Here is an 11,996-nt window from a genome sequence, read left to right as displayed (position 1 = left end):
TTGGTACTTACTTGCTTACTGCCCATTGTTCCCTTGGCATGTAGGGCAGCAACAAAAGTCCTCCACTCCTGTCTGTTCTGGGCCAGCCTCTGGATGGTGTGGTTCAAGTTCTTTAGTTCTCGTTCTACAGTCCGGCGCCAGTTGTTCTTTGGTCTGCCTCTCTTGCGTTTGCCCTCCGGTGTCCAGTAAAGGGCTATGCGGGTAATATTTTTGGGTTCCCTCCTTAGCAAGTGGCTAATCCACCTCCATCTTCTTCTCATGATGATGGTTCCAATGCTGTCCTGTTTACAACGAGCGAGCAATTGCTCATTAGAGATGGTGTTTGGGCAGAAAATTCTCATTCTCAAAGTTTTTTGTCTGGAAAACGGAGAGAGTTTGGTGAATTGAGTGAACTCCCAGCTGAGTTCGGAGCGGAGAGCAGGCTCTTAACTGAGTTTGGAGAAGTGAGTGGATTCCTGGCTGTGCTCGAGGAAAAGTGCTAATTCTGGAGTGGACTCTAGGCTGAACTCTTGGGTGGACTTGTGGTCTAGAGTTAATTCTTGGATGGACTCATGGACTGGAAAGATTTCTGGAGAGAACTCACAGGAAGGAGCAGGCTTTGGAGTGGACTCAGGGACTGGAGCCGACACTGGAGCGGACTCGGGGGCTGGAGCCGAAGAGGATAATTTATTTTTCCTCAGCCTCCTCCTTTGGGCTGAGGATAAAGGGTGTGCTGAGGTTTTGGCTGTCTCCGCCGGACTGGGCTGACACACTGGAGTGGACTCTGGAGTAGGTTCATGGACTGGAGTGGACCCTGGAGAACTTTCTGAAGCGGATTCGGGAGAACTTTCTGGAGTGGACTATGGAGAGCTTTCTGGAGTGAACTCTGGATAGAACTGGAAGGGAGCAAACTCTTGATTGGACTGGAATGGGGCAGACTCAGGAATCACAGAAAGGAAGAGAGATTTTTCAGGAGTGGACTGGCTCAGCAGGAGGGCATACAGAACATATTGTTCCAATGTGCAGTTATGCGCATCCCACGACATTAAAGCATATTTTAGTTTATCATAAATGCTTGTGCATTCAGCAGTTCACTTGCATATAAAGATACTTAAGTCCTACTTTAGTAGGTCAAAAAAGCCCTTAAAATTCACCTAATTGCATTTAATATAATTTAAACTATAGTACATTTTCATTTATTTGTAAATAACAATTCAGAGTCTGAAATAATTACATTCAGTTTGCACTTAAGTATTCTATTTTTAAAAGTATGCTAAAGTGTATTTATTTTTCACAAGGGGAAAGTCAAGTGCTGAAGAGAAAGCGAAGCATCTCAGTTCAGATTTTAGGAACAATAGCACCACAAAGTGACTGTATTTGTGGATACACAAGACACGTGTGTGTGGATACAGTGAGAGGGCAGGAGCATTTGAGAATGCCCCGAGGGAGAAATGTGCACTTGTTCACACTGCCCTCCATCTGCTCTCTGTGAGGACGTCAGTGTGACAGAATGCCATCTTTCAAGCGCGAAGAGCCTGTTGTACTGCAACTCATGACAAATCATCTGACAGCCTTTTATTAGAAAGGAGAACACCTCCCGTGTGCCTTTTGTTCCTTTTCATTATATTGCCTGCTCTCCTCTTTGTTTAACACCCTCCCTTTTGTGCATTTGTGTGTGCAAAATAAGGCACATTCTGCCCTGTACTTCAGTCCCCTAAGGACAGTATCATATTATCTGTATTTTCTCATTTACTTTTGTTTGATTTCCTTCAATGCAGAGCGTCCTATACCCTGAAAATCTGTCAGGGTGTGCATTACCCTGAATATGACGTCCATGCCAACACTTTACACCGAGAAAGACATCAGCCTCGGGCTCCGTTCCAAAAGCCAACTGCCTCATTTTGCTGTTAGCATATTCCTAAGCTAAAAACACGAATAAGCATAAAACATGTGTCACACACAAATATTGTGTAAAAATACAACATTTATAATTAGACTAAACTACTTTTAAACTACTTTTTAAGTTTTTGTTTGTTTGTTAATTAAATAATATTTTTATTTTATTCTAACTAAATTGCAACTTACAAATGTGTAATTACAAATAAATATAAATACACTACAGACAAGTTTCTTTAGAAATGGCATTAAAGCATATCGTCTCAGGTTACCCATGTAACCATGGTTCCCTGAGAAGGGGAACGAGACACTGCGTCCCCTAGAGGACACTTTGGGGAACGCCCTCAGCGTGACCGGTGTCTGAAGTGCATGTGGAAACACGACAATGAACTTGTCATTGGCCCATGACGTGTTACTGGTGCGACCAAGAGTATAAAAGGGCACCTGTAGCACACGTCATCAGCTTCTTGTCTGAAGGAGACGTGCACAGGAATGCCTGAAGCATGGCAAGGGGACGCAGTGTCTCGTTCCCCTTCTCAGGGAACCATGGTTACATGGGTAACCTGAGACGTTCCCTATCGAATGGGAACTCACACTGCGTCCCCTAGAGGACACTTTGGGGAACTAATCCCCACGCCGCCATGCTGAAGGAATGAGTGCCTTATCGGCAGGCATAGGCCAGGAACTCTAAGAAGTTCTTATCCCCAGAAACACACCAGCAACTGCCAACACACTGTAAGGGTCAGAGTTGATGCGGGCCAGTCACAGTCACCCATCAACGTACAGTTTTACGTTTCACAACCCTTAGTGTGAAAAGAGGCTTTTTCTTATTGCACAATAGCGCTAGGAATTGGAAACGCGAGAGGCGATACTACCCCTCTTCCCAGACGTTAGTATCTTGAGGGTCACAGCAGGAGTGGGACGCAAGTCGCGGAATAGCCCACCATCTCCACATACCTCTCATCTGTGAGCGCAAAACAGAGGGAACCCCCCCCTGCACTAACATAAGGTAAATATAAGAAGTTGGAACGCGAGAAGCGGTGCTGCCCATCTACTTTTAAACGTATTGATATTGTGAGGATCATAGCCGAAGAGGTGGGACGCGAGCCGCGGAATAGCCCACCATCTCTGCGCACTTCTCACATCTATGCGCACAAACAGAGGGAAACCCCTCCTGCGCTATCACATGGTAATTTACAAGAAGTGGGAATGCGAGAAGCGGTACTGCCCATCTACTTTAAACCATCCTGATACTGTGAGGATCATAGCCGAAGAGGTGGGACGCGAGCCGCAGAATAGCCCACCATCTCTGCGTACTTCTCACATCTATCCACACAAACGGAGGGAAACCCCCTTGTGGTAAGCACTGCAGGTCATAAGAAGTGGGAACACGAGAAGCGATACAGCCCATCTACTTCAACCGTTATCATATGGTGAGGATCATAGCCGAGGAAGTGGGACGCGAGCCACGGAATAGCCCACCATCTCCACGTAATTCTCACATCTGTGCACACAAAGAGAGAGAAAAATCTTTCCCTGCGCTGGCACACAGTAAATTAAGAAGTGAGAACGCAAGAAGCGTTACTGCCCATGTACTTCAACCCATATAATACTGTGAGGATTACAGCCGAGGAAGTGGGATGCGAGCCGCGGAATAGCCCACCCTTCTCGCATATATCTCACAGTGTTAAGCGCAATACAGAAGGGGAAGTGCCCTGCCTTATTGCATAACAAATTAAGAAATGGGAATGCAAGCTGCAATACTGCCCATCTTCTCAACACATGTCACAGTCATGTGCAGTACGGAGGCAACCTGCCTCATCCCGTTTACTTGAAATTAAGAAGTGGGAAGCAAGAAAGATTTTGCCCAACTTTCTAAACCCATAACAATTCGTACTGATCCCCACTACATAACAAAATTGTAGTAGAAGAAAAATACTTTTCAAGTTGCAAATGACAACATAAAACTGAAATCAACGTTCAACTGCGGCAGTAAGGGCTTTTCTTTATTAACAAAAGCTAACAGTAAATCAAATCAAAGCCTTGGTCTCAGGGCTTCGGCTTGCCCGCAGCTACGCTCGCCTTCTGACTCTGCCGCCAGCTGGGCCCGGCGGCAGGCTCAGCTTCAGGTGGTTGATCGAAAGGACGCCGCCTACGGCGAGGGATGTAGTGCTCAAACGCCGCTGACTTAACCTTCGCCTCCCTGAACTTACAGACTACTGTCTCAACAGCAGCTCCGAAAAGCCCGGCAGGCGAAACCGGGGCATCAAGGAGAAAAAACCTGTCCTTCTCCTTTAGCCTCGACAGGTTAAGCCATAAATGCCTCTCTGTGACAATGAGTGCCGCAAGAGAGCGGCCGATGGCGTGAGCCGCTTGCTTGGTTGCACGGAGAGCAAGATCACATGAGCAGCGGAGCTCCTCGATTTCAGCAGGAGCCACGCCCCCCGCCGCATCAGCGTCCTTCAGCAGATCCGCTTGGTAAGCCTACAATACAGAGATAGTATGCAGGGTACCGCCCGCTTGCCCAGCCGCCGCGTATGCCTTGCCCACGAGCCTAGATGTAAACTTGCACGGCTTAGAAGGCAAGGTAGGAGCCCTCCACGAAGATGCCTGGGGAGCAGCGAGATAACCCGCAAGGGATTCCTCCATCTGAGGCATCTTCGTGTACCCGCTGTCTTCCAGCCCCTTCACATTAGCGTAGTTTGACTTGTTAGGGGGAAAGACGCGGGCAGAGAAAGGATTCCTCCATGACCTCAACAGCTCGCTGTGAAGCTCAGGGAGGAATGGAAGGCTCGGAGGGGCGGAGCGTTTATGACCTGCTAGGAAGCGCTCATCCAGACGGCTACTAGACGCGCGTTCCTGCATCTCCGACGACCAGTCCAGGGTTAGCCTGGCGGTGGCGCAGGTCATGACGTCCAAGAGTTCCCCATACGCGGGTGACGAGGAGGAGACGGTTTGTGATGTAGCCTCCGCCTCAACTCCTGTCACGTCTATCTCCTCGGAGCTAGACCGGCCGAGTAACATGCTCTCTGCACTCTTGGTCGCACCAGTAACACGTCATGGGCCAATGACAAGTTCATTGTCGTGTTTCCACATGCACTTCAGACACCGGTCACGCTGAGGGCGTTCCCCAAAGTGTCCTCTAGGGGATGCAGTGTGAGTTCCCATTCGATAGGGAACCTAATTTACTATAAAAAGACAATAGACATAATTATTAAATTAAATATAAAAATGTTCTTAAGTCCTACATAAGTCAAGTCAAGTCAAGTCACCTTTATTTATATAGCGCTTTTAACAATACAGATTGTGTCAAAGCAACTGAACAGCATTAATTAGGAAAATATGTTATCTATTTTATCAGTGAAGAAATTCATAAAGTCATTACTATTAAACTGTGAGGGAATATTTAGATCGGGTGGTGTCTGGTTATTTGTTAATCTAGCCACTGTGCTAAATACAAACCTTGGATTGTTTTGGTTATTTTCTATGAGTTTGTGGATATGCTCGGCCCTGGCAGCTTTTAGAGCCTGTCTATAGCTGGACATACTGTTTTTCCACGCAATTCTAAAAACTTCCAAGTTAGTTTTTCTCCATTTGCGCTCAAGACTACGAGTTTTTTTCTTGAGAGAATGGGTATTGAGAATGGGTATAAGTGGGTCAAAAAGAACTTACTCTAAGTTCAACTAATTGCATTTAATATAAATTTAAACTATAGTACATCTTCATTTAATTGCAATTAACATGCAGTTAACTGTCAATATTTCAGTTCACACTTAAGTAAGTGTTTGTTTTTGTTTTTTGTTTTGTATATATTTATATATATATATATATATATATATATATATTGTATTGTGTGTGTGTGTGTGTGTGTGTGTGTGTGGATAGAGCATATAGAGCATGTTTCATGTATAATAACACTTATGTGTTTTTGATTCTGTCAAGAGTTAGAATCTAAATCTAAACAGAAGGGGTAAATTTAGGTAAATTGGGACATGTTTGCCATTAACAGGACTGCCATCAGAATTAGAGGAGAGCCACACACACACACAGAGAAACTGGGAAAAAAATGTCCTAATTAACCTGAATTCACCCTATATTTTTCCTTCTGGAAACATAAAAAGCACACAGGAACTCAGCCTTGTTCAGCAGCAGGTTGCAGCGTGACACTGTCCCATTAAGGCCCGAGGAGCTTTGCCACAGTGGGTCAATTCACTAGCTTCTCTTGGGCGTGATGCCAGTTGTTGGGAAGGCTGTCAGAGAGAGCAGGCCAGCCAGGAGATCCATTAGTCTAGACTGCCATATTCAGGCAGGGGAGAGGGGTATAGAGGACAGAGCTGGACCCCTCGGGTCAGGAGGAGATGTATAGGCCACTGAACTCTAACACCCTACTTCAGGCTCGTAATTAAAGTTACAGGTTAAAGATGCAGTCGTGTTTTTAACACTTGGCAGCCAGCCCACATACTTGTAAGTAAAGGGACAGGAAATGGAGTGGTTCAATTAGTCCAGGCTTTAGATGGATCTGTTGATGCACGGGAGGCCCTCAAAGGGCATACATACAATTAAACGTCACATATAATTTAAAAGTTGTGTTAATTTATTACGTGGTCAATATAAAGTGAGAAAAAAGTTTTACGGGGTAAATGCACTGTATTAATTAACATACATAATTTCATAATGCATGCATTATGAATAGAAAACCTCTTCAGTTTGCACTATAGTGTTGTGTCATATTTAAAATATATTAGAACTAACTTGAATGAACTGACTTTATTAGCACTGCAACAAATACTGCAATACGTCTCCATCTTGTGGCACATATTGGTAAGTACACATAAAATGGAATAGAATAGAATAGAATAGAATAGAATAAAGTTCAATATTATTAATTGCTAAATTAAATTAAATAATATAATCATATCACAAACCTGATACTGTACACCATTAAAAGTTACAATTGCTCAGAATGTTTTATGCTGGAATTATGACATTATGATATTAACATACTCCAGTAATCTTTGTTTTATTTACAACTTAATAAATCTATGTCATATTATAACATGACATAAAACAATGGCTTTTATTGGTAATGTATTTTGCTATATTCCTGCTTTTAGTTAATACAGCATTATTTTAATGATATGTACTTATGTGTGAGCTTTATGTAGCAAATCCCCCAAAGAGGTATGTGGCTCCCCTCTAATTCTGATGGCAGTCCTGTTAAGTCTTCCAGTGGGGCTTGCAGGTGGATGGGTTACACCTCCAGTGACTAGTTTTGTAATGGTTTGTCTCCCATTGACAGATGGCACGCTAAAGCTAAATGCATGCTGGGAAACAGCACTCTCATCTTACTGGCCTTTTAAGACAACCAGTAAAACCCAATCTGTATGTTTTCAAGAGCAAAAGACATTGTCAACATGTCATGTCTTATAGGCCACAGAAATGAAAGAAAGCGAGAGAAGGAGAAAAAAATAGTTCATGATTATCAGTTGTAATATTTTGGATGCCTGCTTTGATGAACACTGAGATTATTTTTTTGCAATCAACTGATTGATTGAGCTTCCGAGCTTCAGATTTAATTTGAGAAGAATTTGGTGTTTTTGCGATCAGTGGTCTTCACTTGATGCCTCTGCAGAAAGAGAACTTAAAGGAGGTTTGGACAGAAGACAGGTGAGGAGTGCTTTACTATAAATACTGTCATAAATGCATCTGCTTTGCTAATAATGCTGATTTATCTCTTAGTCTTCCTAACAATGACTCCAAAAGGTCAGTACAGGTGAGTTATACATGAAGTTAACAGTTTGTTTGTGTAAGTTTGTGCATGTCTCAATCGGTCTCCATTCAAGTGCAAGTCTGCTTTAATGTGGATCTAAAAGTCTGAGAACACATGGTCTCAAAAAAATCTATCTTTTTCCATTTAAACTCCCTATAAACTTCGATAAGTAAAGGTTATTAGAAATAAATGTCTCAAATATAAACATCTCAGTTCTTCCACTGAAGCTCAAGATGCTCTTTGGATCATCAGGCTTTATGCAAACTTATGGAGCTGATGCAGTTTGAGTGTTTCTGTCATTAAAGTAAAGGCGTCAAACCAAATACTAAGATTGTATGAAATTCATGTTAATTTCTTAAATTCATCATTTCGTCTGCTTTAATGTGGATCTAAAAGTCTGAGAACACATGGTCTCAAAAAAATCTATCTTTTTCCATTTAAACTCCCTATAAACTTCGATAAGTAAAGGTTATTAGAAATAAATGTCTCAAATATAAACATCTCAGTTCTTCCACTGAAGCTCAAGATGCTCTTTGGATCATCAGGCTTTATGCAAACTTATGGAGCTGATGCAGTTTGAGTGTTTCTGTCATTAAAGAAAAGGCGTCAAACCAAATACTAAGATTGTATGAAATTCATGTTAATTTCTTAAATTCATCTTTTCACTAATAATCTGTATACTCTCAGAAAAAAAAAAGGTACAAAACTTTAACTGGGTCGATACTCTTTCAAATGGTGAACGCTTTTAAAGTACTTTTAAAGTACTAATATTACCATTAAGGGGTCAGTAAGGAACAAAAATGCACATTTTAACATTTGTACCTTACGCTGTCAGAAATAAAGGTACAAAAGCTGTGTCTGGCAGTAAATTTTCAAAACATGTACGATGTAGGTAACGATATGTGCATTTTAGGTACTAATATGTAACTTTGAGGTACTAATATGCACCCTTCAGGGATAAATAAGCTACAGAGGTGTACCTTTTGAAAGTGTACCGCTTGTTCGTATATCTGCGAGTGTAATGAAGGAAACTCATTCTGCAGTCATGTTTATTGTGGTATGTTCCTCTTGTGTTGTTTTGGTTCCTCCTGAGGCAGATGGGCTTAACACTGAATCCTATCATCAAGTTCTCTGGAATAAACTAGCTTTCATAATCAGCCACACTGATGCCCTCAGCACACACTCACATAAACACACATGACAGCTTCATCTGCTCTCTTGCCTGGACCTTTACTATTGAACCGATGTCATCTCAATAACCATGTCTTCAGAGAAGGTACATCTTAGCTGTCGTGTCTTATAGCTGAAAAGAGCTTCTAGTTTCTAAACGCAGTTAGAAATGTCTTCAAGTTGTATGATGCTGGATGTTTTAGGCAGTAAAGGAGCAAATACTGAGAAAATGCTTGATCATTTTATACCAGGCATAAATACTGTATAGCTCTGTGAACTAGAAGGTACTAAACAAGCCTAGGTTTGTCATATGAAGTTAATGCAAGTGTGTTTGATTGATTAGGGTTTTGTGTCAACATACTTGTGTCTTTTTGCAGGACATAACTTGCAGTAGGTTGGGATTTACATAGTTTTCAAGAGCCTTATAACCTGTTTATCTGGCGATATGCAATTTTAAGAGCCTTATAACCAGTTTATTGGCCAATATGTAAATTTTAAGATGGCAGGTAACAATCCACACTCTCAGAAAAAAAAGTCACTGGGGACTTTTCAAAAAAAAAAAAAGTCACTTTTCAAAAGGCACACCTTTGTACCTAAAGAGTCCATATCGGTACCTTAAAGGTACATATTAGTACCTAAAGTGTACATATTAGTACCTAAAAGGTACAAAAGTGTACCTTTTAAAAAAGGTACCGCCCCAGTGACAGCTTTTGTACCTTTTCCTTTTCACTGAATATCCTGTTACATTATTAACCATAAAGGGAGAAGAAAAGGAGAGAGAATATGTCAGAGAGGGGTTGGTCGAGGCCACTGGAGCATGGCACTGAAACTCACTGACCCAAAAGAGGTTTTCCCTGAGGAGACATAGCTGAAATTATGAAACGTGCCTAAACATTAACTCTAATTAAAAAGTCAATATGTCTCAGCCAGCCAAGCAGATGCTTTTGGATGCATGTCAAACAGAATCTCACTTACATAAAAAACTGAATCTACTGTGGTCTATGAAGGGGTTTTTCATAAAGCTAAGGAAAATCCCCATGGCGGCAGTAATCAAGGATCCCACTGTCTTTGCGCTTTGTTAAAGTGAGGTCTATAAATACTCATTTATGGTCGTAACTAATCAGATTATATGCTCCCCACTCCGTGCAGTATGGAAGCAGGCTGTGACGTCCGGCCTACATTGTGCAGGAATTGGACTTTCTCCATATCCTTAACCTAGTCTGGCCTCCCTCAGCGTTCTGTACATAAGAGGTCACGTCTTAAACCAACGTGCCACATCTAGTCAAACAGACTTAACCCCCTTTTGAGCAGTGTTTGAATGCACAGAAAATTTTGACTGATTATTTGCCTTAAGAAAGGTGTAAACAACATGATTATTACTTTACGAAGATGCACTGTGAAATGCATAATTTATAAAATAAAAAAAAAAGTCACTTAATGAACAGCTTAAATATTTGTGTTTAATCATGTAAGTCATGCACTTTTCTAATGTATTCTGTACATAATTTTGCTTGCTTTCATTGATGTGTGGCAATGGGCAAGTTCAAAACTTCTGCTTAAATATACACAGCCAGTCATAAAAAAATGTACAAGTATGCAAAGTAAACCTTGAAATGTGAATGCCATTTATTCTCTTTATGTACAGTGTAGGAGGCTAAAAAGAAGAAGCCGGAGGCAGATTCTGGAAAGGCCAATGGAGCTGAAGCCAAACCGAAAAAGAGCAAAGCTAAAAAGAGTGAAGAGTTGTCAGGCGAGGAGGACAGTACTCCCTCAAAGAGTCAGTCTGACACATTACACATCTCAAGCATGCAGTTAACAATTGTTGTGACTTCATCTTATATGATTTGGATGCTACTTAAGAAATGAAATAAACAATGATTACATAGACACTGGATTTCCACATGTTCAAGTTTCTGCTCTGAAAGACATACAGTGGCTGCACATAAATGTGTGAACATCGTTAGATTACAAAAAGCAAAACATTTCACAAAAAGATGGTTGTAAGTTTTGAAATGACAGACTTTATTTTGGAAGTTAGTTCACAGTTAATGTGATGAACTACACCTGTGGTTACTCTGCTAGGACACATTGATCAGTCATTGATCATAAGTGCACTCACATTAGAGTCAGAACACTTTTTAGGACCACTGTCATGTTGTACTGGAATGCTCCATGGTTGCTAAAACAAATGTTTATTTTGTTACTTCTCAGCAGAGAGCAAAGCGGTAACGAAGAAAACTGAGAAGGACAAAGAAGAGGCAACAGAGAAGAACGCAAAAAAGAAACCCAAGAGTACTCCTAAGAAGAAGAAAGGTATTTGTGATTTTTAATTCATAAACTGGGACAAATAAATATATATTAAAACATGAAGTTCCATACATCCATTTTCATACCAGTGGTCCAATAGAGTAGCAGAGATGCCGGAGCCCATCCCAGTATCTTGGGTCATACACAGAGAATGAAGCAGCATATTTTTCCTTAATATCGTATGAAATATTTTAAACTGGATGTTTAATAGAAGATATAATGTCTCATGCACCCGATCATTCATAGGTGCATTGGATAAAAGTGAAACATTTATAAATTGTTTTGTTTTGTTTTGTTTTGTTTTGTTTTTTATTGTCCAATAGAGTAGCAGAGATGCCGGAGCCCATCCCAGTATCTTGGGTCATACACAGAGAATGAAGCAGCATATTTTTCCTTAATATCGTATGAAATATTTTAAACTGGATGTTTAATAGAAGATATAATGTCTCATGCACCCGATCATTCATAGGTGCATTGGATAAAAGTGAAAAATTTATAAATTGTTTTGTTTTGTTTTTTGTTTTTTGTTTTGTTTTGTTTTGGGGGAAACATGCCGCAGCCAAGGATGCTTTTACAGTCAGATGGTGTAGTTATGACATCTACCAGCAGGGACTAACGAAACCATGATAACCAGCCAAACCATGACCTCTTGGTGACTTAAAGGGTTAGTTCAGTCAAAAATGAAAATTAGGCTGCGTTTCACTCACCCCCGATGCATCCTAGGTGTATATAACTTTCTTCTTTCAGACGAATCCAGTCGGAGTTATATTAAAAATTGTCTTTGATCTTTCAAGCTCTGTCGTTGTACTCAGCGGGTGTTGCATTCCTTCGGTTCAAAAGACGTGAAATAAAAAGCACCCTTCCACAAAAAAAA

The 11,996-nt window shown here is 41.2% G+C and overlaps 1 protein-coding gene across 1 annotated transcript in view; it reads left to right on the top strand.

The window, feature by feature from the left end:
• The first annotated feature begins 8,814 nt into the window (after positions 1 to 8,814).
• The window catches only part of LOC107707386 (tubby-related protein 1), a 13,131-nt gene continuing 9,949 nt past the window's right edge, over positions 8,815 to 11,996 (top strand). Inside the window, 2 exon segments of the mRNA XM_074560057.1 lie at positions 8,815 to 8,921; positions 10,466 to 10,592. Coding sequence (XP_074416158.1) covers positions 8,907 to 8,921; positions 10,466 to 10,592 — 142 coding nt within the window. The 5' untranslated portion in view covers positions 8,815 to 8,906.

This window comes from Sinocyclocheilus rhinocerous, unplaced genomic scaffold (assembly GCF_001515625.1).
Source record: "Sinocyclocheilus rhinocerous isolate Xijiao unplaced genomic scaffold, SAMN03320098_v1.1 scaffold625, whole genome shotgun sequence".
In the NCBI taxonomy this organism is placed as follows: Eukaryota; Metazoa; Chordata; class Actinopteri; order Cypriniformes; family Cyprinidae; genus Sinocyclocheilus; species Sinocyclocheilus rhinocerous.
This window is presented reverse-complemented; position numbering and strand designations above follow the sequence as displayed.